This window comes from Cyprinodon tularosa, unplaced genomic scaffold, assembly GCF_016077235.1.
Source record: "Cyprinodon tularosa strain WSP-4 unplaced genomic scaffold, ASM1607723v1 ctg154, whole genome shotgun sequence".
Classification (NCBI taxonomy): Eukaryota; Metazoa; Chordata; class Actinopteri; order Cyprinodontiformes; family Cyprinodontidae; genus Cyprinodon; species Cyprinodon tularosa.
In genome coordinates, this window is record NW_024038375.1 from 2,239,729 (window position 1) to 2,265,452 (window position 25,724).

At 39.7% G+C, this 25,724-nt stretch overlaps 1 protein-coding gene across 1 annotated transcript; it reads left to right on the forward strand.

The window, feature by feature from the left end:
• Positions 1–168: 168 nt before the first annotated feature.
• LOC119780068 (protein polybromo-1-like) lies at positions 169–25,670 on the forward strand. The gene is given in 29 exon segments (XM_038279964.1): positions 169–279; positions 6,720–6,866; positions 7,000–7,097; positions 7,188–7,335; positions 7,414–7,563; positions 8,570–8,686; positions 8,773–8,841; positions 8,926–9,024; positions 9,109–9,361; positions 9,487–9,703; positions 10,420–10,561; positions 13,847–13,941; positions 14,028–14,307; positions 14,473–14,578; positions 14,663–15,302; positions 15,382–15,593; positions 15,682–15,861; positions 16,904–17,061; positions 17,160–17,411; positions 17,493–17,638; positions 18,340–18,497; positions 18,607–18,790; positions 18,931–19,132; positions 19,221–19,422; positions 20,306–20,458; positions 22,056–22,205; positions 22,495–22,547; positions 24,123–24,330; positions 25,261–25,670. Coding segments are annotated over 28 exon segments (4,974 nt in total). The 5' UTR covers positions 169–279; positions 6,720–6,728; the 3' UTR covers positions 25,425–25,670.
• Positions 25,671–25,724: the final 54 nt, after the last annotated feature.

Consider the following 25,724-nt stretch of genomic DNA (forward strand, 5'->3'; position numbering starts at 1 on the left):
TAGATTTTTACTATTGCTTTTCGTGATATATGTTTGATGAAATATATGGAATGAAAAACATGTGATGTTTTGATTTTAGTTAACTGTGAGGAGACACATATTAAAATATAGGTGAATAATATTAATTTTTATTCGTTTTATTTTGAAAGCGAGCTAGCGGAAGTGGAAGTAAAACAGACGTTAGCTTCACAGGTCTGTCTGCCTGTCTAAAATCGATAAGTGATTGGTTTTCCAGCAGCTTTGGGAAATTGTGGGTCTCGATACCGTGCCCACCTAAAGGTAAGGACGCAGGGGGCTACAGAGGATGCTTGTATGCCGTGTGTCATCGATACCAGTTAATGGCCGCATTGGTTTGTATTTTGCCTCAATTTGGAGCGTCTGTCGCTCCAAAGCAGCCTTTGTCCAAAGTGTTTGATATTTCAGGCCAGCCGATGAGGGTAGCTAACGTTAGCTGACCTAAGCTGTGTAGCTGTCCACGCTGAGTGACACTCTGCGGACAGCTCCGTGGGTTAGCTGTCTGCTGATGTGGGCTCTCTGGACCACAGCCAGCTGCTACGTGACATTATAGGATGGAGGGGGGCTGTTACCTGGAGACACATCACAGCTCTAATCGGTCATTTAAGGTGACTTCAGACCGCTGGAATCTCACTTTTCGGCTTTAAACAGTTAAAGAGTTTAAGCAATTTTTAATAATTTGTCTACTTTTGATATCAGGGATATATGAATGTAAAACAACAAACATTTTTTTTGTCTTTAAATATTTTTTTTTCCAGTTTTATAGCTTTTATGAGATGTTGGCAGTCAGGGGCGGAGCTAGATGGGGGCCAGGGGTGGCCATGGACAACCTTAGCCAATCATTTTTCCTCCTCATACAGATGGTGGCAGCAGTAATACTCTCAAGTTGAATATTCAAAACATTAAAAAAAATTTTCTAGTTAATTATACACATCAATATACTACCATCAAAGATAAGTACAGAATTCATGCTATTTTTAGAACTAGATTTTTGTCTTATATGGGGTAAAGAGAAAATTATGTGTCTCTGCAGGTCATTGATAGCCTGACGTAGTCCGACTCAATTCTAGTCAGAATATGAGTCTGATACTGCTCCATAGAGCTGTGATTATGGGGCGTGTTTCGAACGAATCAGGAAAAAAAAGGCCTCTGCACTCAATTGGATAGATCTACAACCAATAAGAGCAACGGAGTGCGTGACGTAAGTTAAGCCACGCATAGTTGTTGTCAACAAAAATCAAAGCGTGCAGTTGCACGCCTATAATAAGAATATGAGACTTGATCGCGTTTCTCTGTTCCTCTTTTAAAATTAATTTGCTGTCGATATCTTCTAGAACAGACCTAATAGCAGAATCTACTCACCTCAACTCTCCAGCGGCAGCCATTATTGTTGTCACCCAAGCGCGCATTGGTCACGTGGTTGATTACGTTACTGTTTGTCATCTGTCCATCATCGTATAAAGCCCGCCCTGACAATATTGGATCGCCTGACAGTGGGCTTTAATACTCGCGCTACTATGGAGCAGAGCCAGACCGAACTTCCCCGACCTCAAACTTTGTGGGCGGGACTAAGTTCGGACTGGCACCCAGGCTAGGTCATTGAGGAGTCTTCAGTGAAATTTAAATATACACTCACCGGCCACTTTATTAGGTACCCCATGCTAGTAACGGGTTGGACCCCCTTTTGCCTTCAGAACTGCCTCAATTCTTTGTAGCATAGATTCAACAAGGTGCTGGAAGCATTCCTCAGGGAGTTTGGTCCATATTGACATGATGGCATCACCAAGTTGCCGCAGATTTGTTGGCTGCACATCCATGATGCGAATCTTCCGTTCCACCACATCCCAAAGATGCTCTATTGGATTGAGATCTGGTGACTGTGGAGGCCATTTGAGTACAGTGAACTCCTTGTCATGTTCAAGAAACCATTCGGAGATGATTCCAGCTTTATGACATGGCGCATTATCCTGCTGAAAGTAGCCATCCGAAGTTGGGTACATTGTGGTCATAAAGGGATGGACATGGTCAGCAACAATACTCAGGTAGGCTGGGGTGTTGCAACGATGCTCAATTGGTACCAAGGGGCCCAAAGAGTGCCAAGAAAATATTCCCCACACCATGACACCACCACCACCAACCTCAACCGTTGATACAAGGCAGGATGGATCCAAATTCTGACCCTACCATCCGAATGTCGCAGCAGAAATCGAGACTCATCAGACCAGGCAACGTTTTTCCAATCTTCTATTGTCCAATTTCGATGAGCTTGTGCAAATTGTAGCCTCAGTTTCCTGTTCTTAGCTGAAAGGAGTGGCACCCGGTGTGGTCTTCTGCTGCTGTAGCCCATCTGCCTCAAAGTTTGACGTACTGTGCATTTAGAGATGCTCTTCTGCCCACCTTGGTTGTAACGGGTGGTTATTTGAGTCACTGTTGCCCTTCTATCAGCTTGAACCAGTCTGGCCATTCTCCTCTGACCTCTAGCATCAACAAGGCATTTCCGCCCACAGAACTGCCGCTCACTGGATGTTTTTTCTTTTTCGGACCATTCTCTGTAAACCCTAGAGATGGTTGTGCGTGAAAATCCCAGTAGATCAGCAGTTTCTGAAATACTCAGACCAGCCCTTCTGGCACCAACAATCATGCCACGTTCAAAGTCACTCAAATCCCCTTTCTTCCCCATACTGATGCTCGGTTTGAACTGCAGGAGATTGTCTTGACCATGTCTACATGCCTAAATGCACTGAGTTGCCGCCATGTGATTGGCTGCTTAGAAATTAAGTGTTAACGAGCAGTTGGACAGGTGTACCTAATAAAGTGGCCGGTGAGTGTAAATAACAATTTAAATAAAAAATTATCAAATAATCAAATTATGTAGATATTACTGTTTGTAAATATCAATTTTATGCAGAATGTTTTTTGATGCAAGTAGGTAAGTAATGACAATGATGATTGATTTACCCCCCAAAAACTGAGTTTTATCCACTATACCTTTTATCTAGAAATTAGGGATGTTTAAATGTATGCGTCTATTTGTTAACAAAGGCTGTAGGAAAGTATAGTTTGTCTTTATTTAGAAAATATGGATGTTTTGCTCGTCAATTTTCCTGTTGGTACAGCGTAGATTAACCATGAGGTTCTGGTGCCTATCCGCTTTCGGCCATCCCTCAGAGTACATTGGTTATTGCCTGGCCACCCTTATAAAAATGTTCTAGCTACGCCTCTGTTGGCAGTCTCATGTTTTATGGCCCAGTTCCCTGTGTGTGTTTTATATAAATAGACTACATGCAAATAGAGACAGAGCTGTCAGCACCCCATTATAACAGAAAATTAAAATATTATTTATTAAAATTATTGTGAGATCAATAAAGCTTATCTAATCTAAAAGAAAATCTAGAAAATGATAACCACAGCATGAGCTCCACCCTCAAAGAAAATTGTGACATTAATTTTCCAGAAGTAAAAATGTTTAGAAATGTTTTTAACAAATTTCTAGAGTTGGTACCACCCACCAGTAGGTTTTAGTACAAAACTTACAAAAACTTGTATAATCTATTTTAATAGGAAGATGATTTGTTTCCCCCAACCCTTTTTTGTTCTGAAGGTATATTATGAAAGTTAACCAAAGCAAGAAATTGGAGTGACCTAAAAAAACTTTTCATTCATTAAACATAAAATGAAATATTTTAAATCTATACTTCACATTTGATGATTATGACGTAGAGATGAAGAAAAAACCCAAATTCATTGTCTCAGAAAATCTGAATATTTAGTATTGGACATAAGAATAAGTTGATTAATGCAAAGGTTTTCTGAGGGATGCTAAAGAAGCTTGTTGGTCAGAGTGCCGTATATAACTATATTTGTAGAAAGTTGTGTGGATAAAAAAACGTTTTTCAGGCAAATGTCCACCAGCAACAGGGATAACCTTTGTCTTGAGAGGATTTTCAAGCATCATCCATTCAAGAATTTGGGAAATCTTCAAAAGGACTGGACTGAGGCTTGAGTCAGAGCAACAGTAGCCATGGGTGAATCCTACACTTGGGCTGCAAGTCTTACATTGCTTTCATCAAACCTAACCCTATTGCTATTATGTGGACAAAAATATTCGTCTCTTCCATCAGGTTAATATGGCCTGGACCATAGCAGGTACCGCCACAATATTGCTATCAAAACGTCCAGCTTGATCACAAGATATATGTTATTACTTTTCTTAGCGTTTTGAGTTACCAAGGTGATGAGTTTTCGTTTCGGGGCATCCCTAGATTTCTGCCTGGTGATAAAATTAAATTTAGTTGAATTTAGTGTGATTATGTAGGGAAAATTCATACAAAAGTTATATAAAGGTTCTAAAAATTTTACAAGAACTGACAAATATGATTCATATTCAGAAGTACATATCAAATTATTTTTAAATTCATTGCACAACAATTTCAGTTTGATTGTATTACAAATGTACTGCAGCCATATTGGTAAAGAATGACATGTTACACATGATATCCACTGAGGTCCTGTTCTTATTCAGGTCTACAGTAGTGGTTTAAGTGGTTAAAATGTCATCTTTTTTAGTTAAAGTTGGTAACGTCAGTAGCTTCACGCTGCTTTAGAAGTTGAAAGTATTTTATAGTTGTTGTTGTTGTTAAAGGGAGGAGGATTTTTTTCTTTCTCTCTCACGTCAGATTAGCATTTATTAAAATAGAAAAAACATATAGAGTCTGTTCTTTGTATAACCTCATTATTCTGTCAGTCTTCAAAGTCCTGAATGCTGCCCATGATTGATTCGATATAAAATGGCTCCATTTGATCCTGAAGCGGTTGGATAAACTTAGTCCTTTATTGTTGTTTTTTTATTTTAGCTGCACTGCTGTGTCCAGATGTTGGAATGATTGGAGCTGATTTGTTTAAATGCAATTTATTCTTGATTGTAATTTCAACTTCATTAAGTTTTGAAGCATTACGTAAAACAAACAGTTGCTGTAACTTTTCTGAATTTTATTCTTGTACATGGATGATTCAAGGTGTTGCTTTTTATTGTGACTAATAAAATTCTCTTTTTTTTATCGTTGTTCAACTTTTAAGTATTTTCCAAATAATAAGATCTGATGTTTATTTATTTTTTGTGAGTTTTGGGAGGCTTGTACAGATAAATGCAGCTGCTCTTTTGCATGTTTGCATCATCTTTCCTTAAGTGCCTGGCTATGCTTGAGAGCTCACACCCATTGCATTTCCATCAAAATGCTTTGAAATGTACTTTTATTAATAAAATATTTTTTTCATCAAAAAATCTCCTGCTTTCTTTTTTTTAAGAATCCTTGTAACTGACATTGCACAATCCTGTTTTGTTTTTTCTCCACATATTTATTTTGAGAATATTCATCCTTCCCATCATAGCATCTCTTCCATTTGAGAGGATTCAGTCTGTTTGGTAAGGGAGAAGTCTTTCTCAATAACTTAAACAGAGCAGCATAGCCCAAAGGGCGCTTGAGGAGTATTTATTTTTTCTCTTAATTAGATTTTTTCCTAATTGTTCTTTAACTGCCTTGTAAGTTTGTTACAGACTTGTTTTTAACCAAGCCCTTAAACAATATGTTTAGATGGCCTCTTTGTTTGGTTTTCATGTTAAGAAAACACTCTGCTTCATTTTCTGAGGTCAGTTAATGAGCTTAGCTTTATGGGGTACTGGACTGAAAACGAGTAAATAGAAGTCTTCAAAGGATGACTTTGATGGACTTTAATGAAACTTGAAGGAATGGTGCCTAACACCTATATAAAGGAAGAAAAACAATGCATTAAAATATGCATTTTTGGAAGACAGCAGTTAATAATGGTGTTATAATGATATTAAAACAAAAAATGTACCCTCTTCAGTTTTCTCCTTTTTTTCCTTTTTAAACCTAATCTAAAAAGGTTCAGATTTTACATAAATTTCAACACCAGACAAAATATAAGGATATACAATATGTATTTTTTAATTATTTATTAAGAAAAACTTATCCAAAGCATCCAGACTTTGTGTGAAAAACCAGTTACCCTTTAGACCTAAAAACTTGACAACATAAGCTGCCATTAAGCATTTATTACCTGACAATGAGTCTCATCTTAGCACCCTGTGGATAGTTTTCAGCTTGTTTTTTTTATTTTATTTTATCCATTTTTATATTTTTTGGTGTTCTTTTGACCCTAAACTAGCTGAATATCCAAGTACACTTTGATACTGGCCTTTGTCCCTCAGGATGTTCTGCTTAAGAGCAGATTTTTCATCTCACCAGGTCCAGGAAAGCATCCAGCCAATTTAGGAGCAGAAGGCAGTGCTTGTTTGAGTTTTTTTTTTTTTTTTTTTTGTTTGCCGTCAAACCCTTCAATGTTTTATCATTATTGATTCATGAACTGACTTTAACTGTGGCAGGTGAGACCTGTTTTGCTTCAAATAATGCTAATTTGTGACCATCCTGTTGAATCATTACGGTGCTTTAGGAGTAATTTTGGTCAAAGATTATTGTCATCTGTATATTTCACATTTTTTTCCTCTGTATTCTAAAGAGAAGTATATTTCAGTCCATTTTAAAAAACAAAAACAAAAAACGTCTTCTTAAGCATTGTTTACATGCAGTGACATCAATACGGGTTTCTCTCGCTGATTTGTCGTGATTTCTTTATAAGGAGCACATCTTGCCTGTTTGTTACTTGATTGACGCTTGTCTTCTCAGGGGTTCGTCATGGCCTTGAAAAGAAGACGGGCGATGTCCCCTTCTAGCAGTGTGAGTGGAGGAGATTTTGACGATAGCCAGACTTCGTTAGTGTCTTCAATTGGGAGAAAGAGGAGAAGGACCTCAAACATTCCAACTGTGGATCCTGTAATTTTACACATTTCAGTCGCTGTTATTCTCTGAAAATGTGAAAATTGTACTAGAGTGCAGATTTCAGGACAAAGGTAGAGCTGGTGAATGGTTTGGATAATTCTCAGTCTTCTAAATGTTGCCTTTTCAGATTGCTGTGTGCCATGAGCTGTATAACACAATCAGAGATTACAAGGATGACCACGGCAGGATGCTGTGCGAGCTGTTCATCAGAGCCCCCAAACGAAGGTCAAAAGAAAATGATCAGCAAATCTGTTCTATATTTATGTATTGTTGACATTTGCAGTGGATTCAGCAAAGGTTTATTTTTTTACTCAGGAATCAGCCAGACTATTACCATGTGGTGTCTCAGCCCATTGACATGATGAAGATCCAGCAAAAATTAAAGATGGAGGAGTACGACGATGTCGATCAACTAACTAATGACTTTCAGCTTTTGTTCAACAATGCAAAGACTTATTATAAGGTGACACATTTGTCTGTGTTAAACGATTCCTAATATTGGTTAAGAGTAATGAGCTAAATTTTCTTTTACTGCAAACAGTCGGATAGTCCTGAATACAGAGCAGCCTGTAAGCTGTGGGACCTCTACCTGAGAACAAAGAATGAGTTTGTTCAACGAGGTGAATACGACGATGATGATGAAGATGGGTACGATGCACAAGAGAACCCTGGAGGCTCCACTGAAGATGAGGTGATGTCCATAGATATTATTACTATATATATATATATTTCTAGAAATATTGAACAATTAGTAAGATGTCTCAGTAAATGAGAGAATCCATTGCTTTACTTTTGTAAAATCAAAATCTCCAAACGCACATGTAGCACAGCAAATGAGACTTTGCGCCATCGTTTACATGTTTCACTGTAAATGGACTTTACACAAACCCTAACAAAGTTTTATGTCTTTAAAGGAGAACTTGTTTTTGTCTCCCATCATTTGCAGCAGGACTAAGGCAAATGTATTTCAATCATATTTGTGTACATACCTTGTCTTTTTTTTTTGTTTACATTTAGATTGCCGTAAATTCCTTTAGTTTTTATTTTACGTTTTTGTTCTTTATTTGAACCTCAAAATTTGGTGGGTTTTGTTGGGATTTACGTGCAAGGCAAACATAAAAGTTTTGCATAATAGTGAGTATAAATGGAAGTCATAAATTATTTAATCTTTTTAGATGGCCTTGTGTTTACTGGTTTCATCCAAGCTGGACATCCACGTTTGCTGTTTCTCTCTTAATTGTTTTGCGGCAAACAGAAAGCAAGCCCTCTTGTGACCCCCCGAAACAACAACGTCCTTCCTCTAATCTCACCACATTCCTTTTCTTGAGCTGTATAGCTATGGTTGAACTTCATTAAAAAGTTGTTTTCATTCTAAGAAAAAAGAAAGTGCTGATGACCTCTCTTTGAGACCTATGGGATGTCTGAAAGGGCTATATTAGTGAATAGGGCTGGTTACAAGCACACCACTCCATATTTTTATGCAGTTTATGTAATGCATAACTTTTCTTTAACTTCAGCCATGCACTGCTTTGTGTTCATTAAAACCAATTAGTTTGTGGTTGCAATGTAATCAAAGGAATGGCGGTAGGAATTTTTTTGCATCGCACCTTAATACTGTCAAGGTGGAGTATATGACCTTATCTGTAAGTATGCAAAACTGTTTCTTTCAAACTTCTGTGCTTAATTGTTAACATTAGAGTGCATCAGCGTGTTTGAAAGAAGTTCTTGAACAGCTCCTTGATGCTGTTGTATCATATACTGAGCCAAGTGGTCGTCTGGTCAGCGAACTCTTCCAGAAGCTTCCATCCAAAATGGTAAAAAAAAAAAATTTTCACAGGAAATACAAAGCTTTTAACTTTTGGACTTGGGTTGGATTTTCAGTCTTCTCTTTTCTTTTTAGCAATATCCAGATTATTATGCCGTCATTAAAGAACCGATAGATCTGAAAATCATTGCCCAGAAAATCCAGGTACTGTTTATTGGTCTATTTATATTTGATATTTATATTAATTGAATAACAATCCCAAATAAATGCCGTTGCCATTTATTTTAGCTGGGCAATTATCGGAGTGTCAGTGCCATGGCTAAAGATGTAGACCTGATGGTGAAGAATGCAAGAACCTACAACGAGCCTGGTTCCCAAGTTTTTAAGGCAAGCCTTTAACTTGGAAGTGCCTTATAGCATGCTGTTTCTGGTATTTTATCTAACCATCATCAATGTGCTATCGGGATGCAGGATGCCAACACTATTAAAAAGGTCTTTGCACAAAAGAAATCAGAGATGGAACATGGAGAGCCGATCAAGTCCAGCATCCGCATCAGGTAATGAAGCATCGACTCATGCTGGTGTTAGGATGTTATTTGAGTTGATCTGTGCTGTTTAACATTTTCTGACTTTGATAGGAATAAAAGGTCTGTCCAAGGAGATCGCCTCTCCGCCATCACTATGGCTCTTCAGTATGAAAGTGATGACGAAGGCATACTTTCTGGTACATATGCACCTAATTATTTGAACAGACAGACATGATGTTACCAGACACTAGCATTACATAGGGAGCAGTAAGCGTTATTATTTTACTTCATAGATCTCTCCTTATCTTCCTGCATTTATCAGGCACTGTTCACTATTATGAGGGTGAATCTGAAGCAGAGAGTATGACATCGAACATGGACATGAGTAATCCCATCTTCCAGCTTTATGAAGCTGTGCGAGGAGCCAGGAACAGTCAGGGCCAGTTGATCTCTGAGCCCTTCCTGCAGCTGCCCTCCAGGAAGGACTACCCTGACTATTACCAGCAGATCACTCAGCCGCTCTGCCTTCATCAGATCAAGTAGGATGAAATTCATGCTGATCTGTTTTTATGTCGTCTTCTGTAAACTGTATTTTTACAGGGTTCCAGTACACCCTGGATGATTTGCGTATGTTCCTGATATCCCCCTGTTTAAAGATTTCCCTCATCTTATACCCACGTGAAAACATTAACCTACCCCCAGTCACATTTTAAAGAATGTCCCCAGTGGTCGCTGTCTAGAACACTGAGGGGAAGGGCTAGTCGTTTGGATGAATGATGGGGGTTTTAGGATATGGTAGCTAGCTTAGACATATTGAAGCACAGACAATTAACAATAATAACGCTATGTGGTCATAAAGCTTGTAGCGTGGCATTGGTGTGTGCTAGCATATACGGTTTGAAAGAATTGAAAAAATTACACTGCAGTACCGTTCACCCATTAATGGCAGAAGTAAGATGACTTCAGGACAAATATTGCAGAACTAAACAATCACATGAAAATGTATAAAGATTCTCCATGATATTAAAGTAGCTTCCAATAGGCTGAGTTTGTATGAGAAAAGTTGATCTCTTCTATCTGTTCTTCTTTCACGCTCTCACTCATTTGATTTTCTAGTCAATTATATTACGATTTTAGTTTTACCTGTTTGATATTTTTTCAGTATTTGATATAGATTTATTCTGTTTGTCCTGCCAGTATCCTCTGTCTTTCTTTGTCACCACACACTCACTATGCGACCCATAATACTCTCCAGGAACAAGATGAAGAACAATGAGTATGAGAGCGTTGAGCATATTGACTCAGATCTGACGTTGATGTTTGAGAATGCCAAACGCTACAATATTCCTCACTCTTCCATCTATAAGCGGGTGCTCAAGCTTCAGCACATCCAGCAGGTCAGTTCAGCACATTTTCTCATGTTCTCATTTTTGCTTTGCAGGAGCATCATCACATCACACAGACACTTCAGAATTAGCTGTTTTCAGACACATCATCTTTATTTTGGTTTAAAAATTATAGCAAAGGAATAAAAGTAGTAGCTTAGCAAATGTATTAATACAGCTTAACTTTTGAACTGTGTAACACATTAGTCAGACAATTGGACTGATTTGAAAAGATTTTAATAGGATAGACCAGCTCTAAACAGTGCAGAAGTGTGCAATGGAGGGTAAGGGCAAATTTTTGGGTCAATATTTTGGGTGTTTTCCCACATTACTAATTTTACATAGAGCAATAATTGTGCCTTCTTTCTGCAATATAGCCTCTTCTGGGATTAGACTGCATCTTATACTAGCCATCTCACATTAACCTCTTACACCCTCAGGGGGTATAAATAAATTTCTGCCTGACAAAAACACACAAAAGTAAATCACTTATAGCCTCACAGCTATTAGATTTAAGAAGAAACTTTTGGTACCTCTGTAAAGGTAAGATGTCATAGAATGGTTTTCTGGTGTCAGCACCATTGTAGCTTTGACCCTGCCTGAAATATTAGGGACAAAATACAAAATATTTTGCATTTTTTGAACCTCGCCAAAATTTTCTTTGAAATAAACATTGCAAAACACTACCAAAATATTATTTATAGCACAAAAAAGTAGTACAGACTTTTAAATCTAAATGTTGTGTAAAAATATACCAAATTTGGACTCAATCAGATGAATCATATTTATTTTAGAATGGTATTAGTGAGAAATTTCTTAGGCGGAGAGGCCATTTTGGCACATTTATCCAAAAATATCACCAAACTGTGCCAAATGTGTTTTTTACATCAATACTGGGGGTTTGTTAAAATTACGAGGTCACGTGGCAGCTGGACCCACCGGTGGGTCCGTAGGGCTCTAGGGGTTAATTGTTAGCGCGATCTTTATTGTAGACAAAAGGTCTTCACTAAAGTAAACTTGGTCCAGAGTTTGTCTGTTCTCACAAAGTACCGTATTTTCACGACCATAAGGCGCACCGGACTAAAAGGCGCACTCTCAGTTATGTGTCCCATTTCTGTATTTAACACACACATAAGGCGCACCGGACTATAGGGCGCGTTTTTATATACCGGTACATGTCCTCTACTACCTTTAAATACCTCTACTGCGTATTTAAAAATACAGCGGGCCCAAAACTGAGTATGACTGTGCTTTATTCATGTATTTATTACAAACTATTAATCAAACCTGGGTGCTGGCCGTGAGACAGACACATCGCAGATGACACAGCGCTGTGGTCACTCCTAAATTAACTTAAAATCCTGAAACCTGCCGACGGAATATGTTCGCTTTTATTACCGGTATCCTGGTGCCTGCAGCTAAAATTATTTAGATGAAAAACACCTGCCAGCAGCCGCGGTGAACCTGGAGGCTGCTGATGAAGAGATTTCTGCTGTCGGTGCACCGCTGGTATGTGGGGGTCTGAGCGCCTCCGACAGAAATAGATAATCTGGATGAACTGACTGCAATTATTAAGTTTTCAGGTGGACTTTCTCACTTAAAAACATATTAAAACTACTTTATTCCCACTGATCACAGCAAATATAGCTGCAAGATTTAGATTATTTAGATGAAAAAACACCTGCCAGCCACTGCGGTGAAGAGGAGGAGACCCGCCCAGAGGCTGCTGTTGAATTAAGTTTTCAGGAAGAAAAATAGAGCGGGAGCAAAACTGAGTATGATTGTGCTTTATTAATGTATTTATTACAGAGTAGTAATCAAACCCATCAAAGTCATCAGCCTCTGTTTCTGAATTAAACAGCTGCGCTAAATCAGACATGCCAGTTTCCCATCTTCGCTGTCAGTCACTTTCCGTGCAGCGCGGCTCCTCAGAAATAATGCCTGCTTTTGCGAAAGCTTGAACAACAGAGCCAGCAGACACGTTAGTCCAAGCATCTACAATCCATCCGCAAACGGTGGCGTAACTTGCCCGGCGCTGCGTTCCACTTATCCTGAAACTATGGTCTCTGTCTGTCATCCATCGCTCCCACGCCGCTCGCAGCCTTACTTTGAACGGCCGCTTCACACCGATGTCGAGCGGTTGAAGTTCCTTTGTCAGACCTCCCGGGATAACGGCGAGCACAGCGTTCATTTGATTCACCATGTTTTTCTCATCAGCTGTGAGATGGGCACGCATGGAGTCACAGATTAACTGCGTTGGTGATGCGTGGAAAAAAACACCTGGTCTCCTCACATACACCTGCCTCAGCCACGCTTTCATCATCTCCTCATCCATCCAGCCCTTGTCTTTGCGTTAATATCATATGTCATCAGAGCGATGTGTCTGTCTCGCTGTCAGCTCCCAGATCAGCTTCTCTGATTGGTTGATGCGGCGCGTCCAGCAGCAAAACTTCAATTTTTCCATCTCGAGCAGCAGCAGCGCGTTGGCGGTGCGTCAGATGCTTAAAGGCTGCGGGACCTTTTGCTGCACCTATACGCGTGTCAACCATTGACTTTGCATGTAAACTCGCTGCTTCTGCTGCACCTGCTGGGCCCGGTTCACACCGATGTCGAGCGGTTGAACAGCGAGCACAGCGTTAATTTGTTTCCCCATGTTTTTCACATCAGCTGTGAGATGGGCACGCACGGAGTCACATATTAACAGCGATGGTGATGAGTGGAAAAAAAAACACCTGGTCTCCTTACATTCAGCCACTCTTTCATCATCTCCTCAATGAGGTGGTCTCAAAAGTCGCAGTTACAACACACATAGGGCGCACCGTACCAAAGGGCGCACCGCACATTTTGAGGGAAAAAAAAGACGTTTAAGTGCGCCTTATAGTCGTGAAAATACGGTACATAAAATTTTCTTTCTTTTTCTCCCCTTAGTTTTATTTCAAAAAGACCAGATTTGTTGAGTTAATGATTAGTTGTTGTCCTGTGGACAGGATTCTCCATCAGAAACTGGAGAACCATCAGAGTTACCAATGGCCAATTGGCCCCCTCTCTATCAGTTAGGCAATATTAGGGTAGGTGTGCAGTTTTGCTTTACTCTTCGCTTTCTCAGGTGATGGATATAACAGTCATCAAAGCTTTATAATTTCCCTTCCACTTCATGAATATGTATTACTTAATGTTGTTGTATCATATAAAACCCCAGTAAAATACATTAAGGCTTGAAGTTATGTGACAAAATATAAAAATGTCCAAAGACCAGAGTGTTTTCCAAGGCAATGGATCGCTTTGTTTGCTTTCTAGATGAAGAGAAAGGAGCTTTTACAGAGAGCCGATGATGATGGTGACAGCATGCTCTCCTCTGCCACCTCTGACACCAGCAGCACAAAAAGAAAAAGGTAAATGTTGCTTTCTGAACCTTCTACTTTGCTATTCAAGTTTACAAAGAGAGTTGAACTTGTGAGAGTGGCCTTTTGGATTTCAGCCACAAGAAGAATACGAAGAAAAACCGAATGAAAGCTCTTCTAGCCTCAGTTAGTGAAGCGCGAGAAGCCGGTACCGGCCGTAGACTCTGTGACCTCTTCATGCTGAAGCCATCTAAGAAGGACTACCCTGATTACTACAAAGTCATCCTGGAACCTATGGACCTCAGAACCATCGACCAGAACATCCGCTCAGACAGGTATATGACGGAGGATGCAATGGTGGAAGATATGAAGCTGATGTTCCGGAATGCCAGACATTATAATGAAGAAGGCTCCCAGGTAACATTCAGGTTTAATGTCTATTCATGGTTGCTTTTATAGTGGTTTTAATGAGTTATTTTTCCGGGAAATTCCCAAATACTAAGAGTAAATGGTTTTCTTAATCTCATCAGCATTATTATAACCTTAAAGACATCAGAGTGCTCTTCTTTGTTGGTTCTGTAGGTCTACAACGATGCAGACATCCTTGAGAAGATCATGGAAGACAGACGCAGAGATCTTGGGCCAGCAACTGACGATGATGATATTATGTCTCCAAAATTAAAAATAAGTGTGTCTTTCACTGTTTTGATATAAAATAATCCACTAAGTTTACTTTTTAGTTATTATTCACCTGCATTTGCTTTCATTTCAGGAAAGAACAGCCTCTCTCTTAAAAAGTCCAAGTATTTGACACCCTTACAGCAGAAACTAAATGAGCTTTACGAAGCTGTAAAAAACTACACAGATAAACGAGGCCGTCGGCTCAGCACAATTTTCTTGCGGCTTCCATCCCGTGCCGAGCTGCCAGATTACTACATCGCCATCAAGAAACCTGTAGATATGGAAAAGATCAAGAGTCACATGGTGGCTAACAAGTACCAGGACGTGGATGCACTTGTTGAAGACTTTGTGCTCATGTTCAATAATGCCTGCACCTACAATGAGCCTGAGTCCTTGATTTACCGCGACGCTCTGTTGCTGCACAGAGTGTTGTTAGAGACAAGGCGTGAACTGGAAGGAGGAGAGGAGAATCATATTCCTGATGTGCCCCGCCTCATCCAGGAACTCATCCGGAGTCTCTTTGTGTCTGTGCTTGGTCATCAAGATGATGAAGGGCGTTGTTACAGCGATTCTCTTGCAGAGATTCCTGCTGAAGATCTAGCAAACCCAGAGAAACTAGCGCTCAATTTTGAGATCATTAGGAAAAATGTGGAAAAGGGCCGTTACAAGAGGTTGGATGTGTTTCAGGACCATATGTTTGACGTTCTGGAAAAGGCCAGGCGTTTAAATAGGTCAGCTATTGTTGCAAATCCACCATTTTGGGTTTTTAAAGAAGTCCAAGGTTAATTTTACACAGCCCATTTTTTACAGGACAGACTCAGAGATCTTTGAAGATGCAGTGGAGCTGCAGCAGTTTTTCATCCGTATCAGAGATGAACTTTGTAAAAATGGAGAGATCCTGATGTCCCCTGCCCTTAGTTACACTTCCAAGCATTTGCATAGCGATGTGGAAAAGGAGAAGAAGGAAAAGCTTCCCAAAGAGATGGAGGAGGACAAAATCAAGAGAGAGGAGGAGAAAAGGGGTAAGAATTTGAGCCTCCTCAATTCCAGTTCTTTAATCTCAATTAAGATTTATTTCGAATAATGTTTTAACTTCTGTTTTTTCCATAGAGGCAGAAAAGAGGGAAGACTTTGTTGGAGGCTCATGGCAAGTTCAGCGTACGTACAGTCAGGATTGCAGCTTTAAGGACAGCATGTACCATGTGGGAGACTATGTTTATGTGGAGCCTGCAGAGCCCAACCTCCAGCCGCATATAATTTACATTGAACGCCTTTGGGAAGATGACACAGGTGAGACTCTCTTTGAAGTTCATAATCTGAGTATGGTATTTATAGAGCATAAGATGCAATGGCCTTTCACTCTTCTGTCCAAGACATTGGCAATTTAGTCTAAATATATTTCTTTAATGAAATGGCCATTGTCATCACAGTATTAACCTGTGCAATATCACAAAACTACTTGGATGCCATATTTGACATGGTTTGAAGTAGAACTCCTAGGAATTACTGAGACATCAATGAATCGACCAAAATACCACTTTGTGTATGATTTTGATGGAATAGAGTTATAGCAAATCTAAAAGGTCAGAAAAGTTTATTTTGCATTATATATATAAACCCAGCTTGATCTGAATGGTTTCCCCTCTATGTCTCATGATTGGATTCAACTATGCCAACAAACACATAAAATAGAAAGAATTGACCAAAAGCATAGCAACAGAGAACTGTTGGGTGGTGGAGACTTTGTCTCAGCAGTAACGAATCATGCTTCTCCTTCTCACAATCCAGTAATTTATCCGGGTTTAGGGGATGAACCTCAATTCTAGTTAAAGGGACTCCTAATGCTGCAGCCCACGTAGAAAGTTTGGACAATTCCTTTTTCAGGCTACATGAGAACCATTTTAGTGCTGATTAATTCCTTGTCCATCATGTCTGTGCACCAGGGCTCAAGGAAAGGAACTTGACTTACCCTCTGAGTCCTAACCTTGACCAATCAAAGAGTACTTCTGATGCATCAGAGTGGAGAGACTAAAAGTCAACATGTCTGTTTCTGACCTCCTGAAATTTCACTAATTCATATAAACTTTCTCTAATTTTGTGGAAAGCCTACCCAGATGACTTGAAGCTATATTGCTGCTAACTGTGGATAAGCTCCATATTAAAGCCCTAATATTAACCGAGGAATGTTTTTAGATGCAATGTGTGAGGAAAGGGTTGTTTTTTAAATTGCTTGGCATTGTAGTGTAAGATGAACTCTACCAGAAATCCTTGACTTTGTCTTTTTAAAATTGACCTTGGCCTGTCTGTTCTCTCGAAACTCTTAAACTCACAGGGGAGAAGTGGCTGTATGGCTGCTGGTTCTACAGGCCCAATGAGACATTTCATCTCGCAACAAGAAAATTCTTGGAGAAAGAAGTTTTTAAGAGCGACTATTACAACAAAGCGCCCATCAGCAAAATTCTGGGGAAGTGTGTGGTTATGTTTGTGAAGGTATAGGTTTGCCATATCAATTTATATTGAGTCCTTTTTGTTGTTTGGAATTTCTTATTTGTCTTTTTTGTGTTCACTCAACATTTCTGGGGTTTAAGGAATACTTTAAGCTTTCCCCAGAAGGATTCAGGCCAGAGGATGTCTTCGTCTGCGAGTCTCGCTACTCTGCCAAGTCCAAGTCCTTCAAGAAGATCAAGATGTGGGCCATGCCCCTCAGCTCGGTTCGATTTGTTCCCAGAGACGTACCCCTTCCTGTTGTCCGAGTGGCGTCCATGTTTGTCACCAAACAAGATGACAAGCCACCAGAGATTATAGATGAAAGCAAAATTACAGATTGTATCATTGACAAAGTAGGTAGCAACAAATGTTGTGATTTAAACAAAGAGCTTCTATTTAATCATCACTGCCAACAAACCACTTAATGTTTACAGGAGAGGGAGGATGTTCCACTGGATGTGACCAACGGAGAACCAGGCTGTCAGTACTATGAGCAGCTCTGTTATAACAACCTGTGGCTCAAAGTGGGAGACTGTGTTTACATTGCTTCTCATGGGCTAGTGCGCCACCGTGTTGGCAGGTAGAGTAAAATGATTTAATGATAAGGAGGACATTTCTCTTTTGGCAGGGTTGGAATAGCCTTTTATTCTTTAAAGCAAAAAGGGATTTAATTGTATCTATTTGAAGGCTTTTGGACTAACAAGGGGAAGTCGGAATAGGGTTTAATGTACCCAGGCAATGCCAGAATCACCCCATTACCATCTTCATTGCTCATCTTGGTGCTGATAGAAGCACCCGGAGAGATGGGAAGAATTTCAGCCCAAATTTGGCTTATTTTGGGTCAGTGGTCATGATTCCAAGTTGAGAAAGAGTCTGGGCAGAAAATGGCAGGCAGGAGAGAGTTCTCAGAGAAAGGCTGCTGCCCTGGAACATTTCACTAAATGATATACCTGAGTCTGTGCTATTGCATCTTTTGTTAAACTAGCACAGCGTTGTGGAAGAATACCACTATTACTGAAACATAGCGGTTTTGTGGTGATATAATATGGAGTTGCTTGCTGCTTTAGGACAAAGATGACCGGACATAATTGCTGGAATACAGATCAGTTCTGCTCTGTCCGATTTCTTTATGTGGCTGAAATAACAACACTATCTGTCTTTGATAAACTTTAGTCTGATCTAAATAAGATCTGTTTGATTGCTTGGTTGGAATTCAAAGCAGAAATATTGCAGTAAATAATTAAAAGCTGTATGTATTCTTGTGTTTTTTCTTAATACAAGAATTGAGAAGATGTGGATGCGAGATGAAGCAGGCTACTTCTTTGGCCCCATCTTCATCCATCCTGAAGAGACAGAGCATGAACCTACTAAGATGTTCTACAAGAAGGAAATGTTCCTCAGCAACTTGGAGGAGGCTTGCCCCATGACCTGCATCATAGGTGCTCTTAATTGATTTACACTGAATTAAAATCCTCATGCCATAAAGAGGAATATTCTATAGTTGGAAACTAAAATGATAAGAGCAATGAAATACCTTTGATCACACAGGAAAGTGCATTGTGGCGTCATTCAAAGAATACTTGTCATGTCGGCCCACTGAAGTGCCTGAAGAGAACGTTCTCCTCTGTGAGAGTCGCTACATTGAGAGTGAAAAACAGATGAAGAAGTTTAAGGGCCTTAAGCGTTTTTCCCTCTCTGGGAAAGTGGTAGAAGATGAAATCTACTATTTTAGGTAAAAAGCTTTTTGTAGATACATTTTCCCCATATATGTTAGATGGCATTTCTTGTATCTGTTTTCTATCATTATCATATAAAATAAGAAAAAGAAAAGGGTAAAGTAAAGAGGTAAATTTGTTTATTTTCCCTCTTCAGGAAACTCATAGTTCCCCAGAAAGAACCATCACCTCTACTGGACAGGAAAATTGAGGAGCTTGAGGCTAAATTTGCTGACATGACAGATGAAGAGCTAGAGGATCTTGGGGATGATGATGGCGAGCTGGGGGATCATTCCCTTCCTCGGATGCAGTCTTCTATGAATATTGACATGGATATCATGTCATATACCCCTCCACAGGTCAGCGGGCATTTATCGATCCTTCAGCCTCTCATTTCTTGTCTTTAAAGCTTTAGCATTTTTAGCTCTTGTAATTGTTTGGTTACAGTCAACTCCTAAATCCATGAAGGGGCTTGTAAAGAAAGAGGCTTCGAAACGGAAAATCAACATGAGTGGTTACATCCTGTTCAGCAGTGAGATGCGAGCTGTCATCAAAGCTCAGCACCCAGACTTCTCCTTTGGGGATTTAAGCCGTCTTGTTGGTACAGAGTGGAGGAACCTGGACAGCTCCAGGAAAGCAGAGTATGAAGGTAAGAACCCCGACTTTATACTATTTATTTTAGATTACACCATGATAATGCATTCGGGGCCATTCATCTCTTTCTCATTTTATCAAATTATAACCGCAACTTGCAGTTTATTTTGGGGGAATTGGACACAATAACATCATTGTGAGGGGAAAAAAGGTCAGAGGTGGTATAGGAAAGCTGGCGTTGGACTTCTCCTGCTCTGAGCAAACCTGGTATGTTTGGAAAAATGTCAAGAAGAAACTAATTGTTTGACAAAACTTCATAAAGGGTCACTTAGACCTCGGCTAAATGCATGTAAAAGATACAGCAACAACGTGGAGGACTGTGATCTAGTTAAATTAACACCAAATCTGGACTCCTTAGCCTACAATCAAAATAACCTGAGCATGAAATTCACAGGGAAACATGATGGTGTAATCATGCTGTGGGGCTGGGTTTCTTTCATAGGTACTGAAAACTGTACCGAGTTATGGGGACAAGGATGGAGCTAAATACAGTAAAAGATTTTATAGGCTGCAAAAATCTTCTGAATAAAGTTTCATCAGAATGGCCACCCAACAATTCCATATCCAGACTTAAATTCAGTTGAAGATCATTAAGTGCACCTGAAATTGCATTTAGTAGGTTTCATACTGACCTTGATCTAATCTGATAAAACCTTTTTACTGAAATATATCACTCTTAATTTACAAATCTGGAGCCAATATACCCTTTCCGTTAAAAAAAGTATTTGTTTAGTGGTGTTGAATACATGCATGTTACATTTTAGATTTTCTGAAAGTGATGCAAATATGTGAGTAGCGTCATTTACTTTGGATACTTTTGCAGGGCACTGAACTTCTGGTGCATTTCTCATTAACTGTCAAATTTTTTTTTACTGCAGAGCGAGCAGCTAAAGTGGCCGAGCAACAGGAACGTGACAGGGGCCATCATCAGACATCCCCAAGAGCAGGTACCCCAGTAGGGGCACTGATGGGGGTAGCGCCTCCCTCCACCCCTATGGGGATGCTAAATCCCAGCATGACACCTGTGTCAGGTAACCCCTCATAGATGCAGATTGATCCCTAGTGCACCCTTAAGACGGGAAAAAGGAGGTAAACTGCTGACATTAAACACATTTTTGTCTCCTTACAATGAAATGCAGTGTCTGGATTTTTCTTTTTTAACATATGATCTAACACTGTATCACCTCATTCACAGGAACATAACAGGGATCATGTACATCACGCTTGCTTTAACACTAGAACTCCCAAGGCCGTCATTTTGACGGTTCTGAGATTTTAAAGGGGAAAGAACTTTATTTACATTAATCATATGTTGCTCATGTAAAAAATAAATATGGTTATTTTACTTCCATCTCCCTCAGCCGTCTTTTTGACGGCTCTATTAGTTGCATTGTCAATTCTTCCCGCAATTTATTGACATTCCGTACCGTTGCCTAGCAACCAGCATTCTACCTAGAACCCTATGTTAATACAGAAAAATTGCTTTCAGAAAAAATCTAACTGCGAAACAAGCCTTAGAAATGCTTCAAAATATTGTTGATAGCGATTCAGGCGGAGAGGGAGAGACCGGTGAGGGGGACTGGGTAGGAAGCAGTTCATATTCTGAGAGCAAGTCCGAGAATGATCGCCCACCACCGGCAAAACGCAGACATATCAGTGACCCATCAGACAATGGGGAAACTTTTGTTCAAGGCTTGGATAGCACTGCCCACACCTCAGCTGGTACACTCAGCGGCCCAAAAGCCAAACCAGAGCCCGTAGTCTGCTAAAATCACACACAGGTTGGCAAGGATGTATCGGATCAGATAATTAGAAAGTATTCTTTAAAAGCTCCAACGCGAAGGTGGCTTGTGGCTGTATTTTACGATCTCCGGGACATAGCAGCTAAAAACACGTTGTTTTTGTGCGGGAGCTCTTTGAACATCACCGTCTCAAGCAGAGATTTTATCCTTGAACTGGTAAAATCACATGAGCTCCGCAGGTTACCAGCCCCGCCTCCTCTGAAGGTCAGCTTTGGCGAGGCAAAGAAAACAGTGCAGGTGTGTCAGCGATGTTAAAAAAACTCTTATATTATGCTTCTCATAAATGTGAAAAGGTGGTGTGCAGGAAATATTTGGGGGGAATCAATCAATTCCTTTTAATAAAATTGTGATTTCAAACTTTGAACCTGTGTAGTAAAACAGTCTTATTTTACTGATTTATTTGTAATCAAAATTTAGACCACAAATGATAGTAGCATACAATACAGCCTTTAAAATATATATTAGACCTATTTTAAGGTTTACATATCCACAGTGGGTTTATATTGCACACTAGAAGCATTTCAGTTGATGACATCATCAGTACTCATGCGTTTCATTGGGAAAAATGTCACCCTTCAAATTGACGGCCAGCGGGAGTTCTAGAAGTATCAGAATTCTGGCAGTCCTAGTGTTTATGTAGTGCATGCACTTCAAATAGTTCTATTTTTAATTTGCATCTTTAAGTCTTTTATCTCTTTTGGTGTCTGTTATTGCACCCTGATCATTATCTTAATTCTGATGACCTATCATCACATGCTTGGTAGTAATTGCATGTTTGACCAATGCATGTTTTTGTCTTGTTTTAATTCTCTCCCTTCCTGAGAAGGTATGATGGGTGTATATAGGACAGCTATGATGGGCCATATTGAAGGCATGGTTAGTATGGCTGATATACCACCACATCACATTGGGATGCCTGTCTCCCCCCATCATGTACTGCCCCTTATTCCTGAGCTCCACGGAATGCAGTCCTTTGGTAAGAGTGCTGCCATAACCACCCCCCATCTGCCATGCAGTTGCTTCTTGTCTACCAATCTGACTCGCTGGAGGGGCTACCTGTATCACTGGGCTGGGATTCCTTTTGGTGGTTTTTCACCACAGATATATACACATCCCTGACATTATGGGTCATTACCTGACATTACCAGTTTTTAATTGAAATTAAATTTAATAGTTGCTAATTGTATTTTAAATTGGTAGAAATAATTAAGAAAGTGTTAAAGAGAGATCCTCTACTGCTTGATGGTCCTTTAATATCCCCACAGGTGTTACTGGCACGGGAATTGGGGGAGCAGCAGGAAATGTTCACGGATCACAGGTATTCACTGAAAGCAGCAATAATGCATTATGTTGGATAGAACAAATAAAAAATACGAAATTAAAGTTTCTTTTTAAATAGAATGTGGTGTGACATCACACAGCATCTCTTTGTGTTGTTCTCCAGATTCGTTTACCTGCCGAGTCTGACATGCAGCAGCTTATCCCCTCTCAGCCTATAAAATACCACCAGTGCAGCATAGCATATAGGATCAAAATGGCAGAGAACCATCCCAATGGATCAAAACATTCACCTGAAGACAAACATTTGCCAAAATGAAGTTCTCTCAGCATTGCAAATTTATGAGTTACTGACAATTGTGCATTTAATATTAGACTAGCCAGGGGTCTGCAGCCTGAGGCTTTGGAGCTGCATGTAACTTTACAGTGGCTCTTAATGGTGGCTGAGAATTATATAATCAACCAACTCATGTAGTAGGACAACAAATACCAGTCTTAGAAGCTTTAAAAATTATGAATTATGTTTTTTTGCATCAAATAATACCCTATAGAGGAAAACCCATGCCTCCATCTTTATAACTCGTTTTATGTTTCCTTATTCTAAAAGCTAAAAATACAGACAGCTTTTGATTGTTTAAGATGGAAACAGACATGGCAGACATTTAAATAAACTTAAAGGTTGTGTTTCATTAAAAGGTCGTGTAGTATTTTGTGACTAAACAACTTTTACTTGACTGTACTCGGGCAACCTTTCTAGATTTTGAAAGCTTGCAGATCCCTGTACTAGACAAAGCTTGATATAGCATCCACAATTATGATTTGCTATACTGTGTGGTTAGTAGTTAGGTAGTTTTTAGCTTGATAAAGTCTTGCGCAGAGGGGGGTTTAGGATTTATGCTGGCATTGCTGAACCGACCTGTCAGGAAAAAAAAAAAAAAAAGGTTTATCGGTAGCTTAAACTCAAAAGGAAAGTCTTCACAATATCTAAATGTTTAATCACCATCACATTCCTGTCCCCGGTAATCGGGGGAATGGTCCCACAGATCAATATATGAATATAACATGTTGTGAAGCATTCACATAGATTGCTGTAAATATTTATCTACCAATGACACATGTGCATAAATATCTGTGGTGAATGCATTGATAATTTTGCTTACTTTGCAAATGGAAGATTAGAGGGGAAGCTCTTTACAGGGATCACCAAGACTACCTGGCCCATTAGGATGACACTCCCTAAAGCAATTTTTTCCATCTAGATAATGTGCTGAATTGTGTTTTGTAGAGGCCAACTTGCCAGATTCACACCATCTCTTTTTATCACAGGTGTCAAAAAAGAAGTGGTCAGTGTACATCAAATGTAGAACAAAAGGGAAGGGTTACCTATGTGCACAGTACTAAAGAGACATGATTAAATATAAATAATAACCAATTTGTGGTACACATAATGTAAAATGTATTTTTGAACTACATATATACATAATTGATATATTTAATTTTGGGGTGAAAATTGACAGTTTATTAAACTGAAACTTTTCTCTTGATAAGCCCCATCTTTTTAATGCTTGTGAACTAATTGAAAACGAATAAATATAGATGATAATGTTTTTATCAGGTGGTGGGCTCGGGGCAGCAGGCCCCTCCTCCATACCCAGGCCAAAGCCATCTTGGACCAACAGCAGTACACCAGCCCTCAACACCGATGTTTGTGTCTCCTCCTGCCAAATCTCAGCGGCTGCTGCACTCCGAGACATATCTCAGATACATTGAGGGACTCAATGCTGAATCGTCTACAGTCAGCAAATGGGACCATGCACTCACAGGTGAATCATTTTTTACTACTATCATAATGTTTGAAAGCATGTTTATCAGAGAGCACAATTCTCCTTGAATCAATTTTCAGACCCACTGCACATGTATAAAAATGTGAAATGTGAAAACATAACTCTGCCCCAGACATAAAAAAAAAATGCCAACAAAGTGGTTGCTGCCAAGAGAGCCTTAGGGGTATGGCTAAGTGTGGGGGCATTGGGGTTTAGATATGGTGTGGTCATAATGTGCAGGTTCTCTCTGGGTACTCTGTCTTCCTCCCACAGTCCAAAAACATGACTGTGAGTTTGTGTGCATGGTTGTATGTCTCTGATTTGCCCTGTGACAGACTGGCGACCTGTCCAGGGTGTACCCAGCCTCTCATCCTTAGACTGATGGAGTTAGGCACCAGACCCACTACGACCCAGATTGAATGAGTGGAAGAAGATGGATGGATAGATAATCTCACATGACAATGTAAAAAAAAAAAAAAAAAAAATCCCAGTAATAGGGTTAGTTGCTCTCTAATCCGTCCATCCATCTTCTCCCACTAATTCCTTCAGGGTCGCAGTGGGTCTGGTTCCTAACTCCATCAGTCTATGGGCGAGAGGCTGGGTATACCCTAATCAGGTTGCCAGTCTGTCGCAGGGCAACACAGAGAAAGGCAACCATGCACACTCACTCACACCTAAGGACTATTTAGAGACACCAAGTAACTTTACAGGCATGTTTTTGGACTGTGAGAGGAAGAGAGAGAGAACCCACACATGCACGGAAAGAACATGCAAACTCCTTGCAGATAGACCCCAACCAAGAACGTTATTGCTGCAAGGCAACAGCTTACCTACATACAATAATATGCATTTCTTGTTTTATATGTGGTTATGGGTCTGAAATGTTATTCTATATTTTATCCTGTTTTTTATTTTTTTATTTTATTTAAGTGAAAAAACAAGATGTACGTCTATCAAAGGAGCAAGAAAGCAAGTTACCGTCTCACTGGCTTAAGAGCAAGGGGGCCCACAAGACCATGGCAGATGCACTTTGGCGGCTTCGTGACCTGATGCTGCGAGACACACTAAACATCCGTCAGATGCACAACCTGTAGAATGTGGATATCCTGAGCCTCTGTTCCCAAAACAGTGTAACAGAGAAAAAAAATTGAGCTCACTAAAAGTCTTTAAGTTGTTATGAAAGAAGTATTGTTTGTGTTCATACCAGGAGCTTTCTGTTGTAAAGCGGCCTTTTGTTTGTCATTTCATATATCATTTCATTCCTAGTATATAATTAAGACTTTTCATCTGTGATGAAGGTTGTATTGTTCTGATTTCACAATAAAAAAGTGAAGAGTTAATACTATGTTTATTTACAACACTGGGAAGGTTATGTCACGCCTGCCAAATGGAAT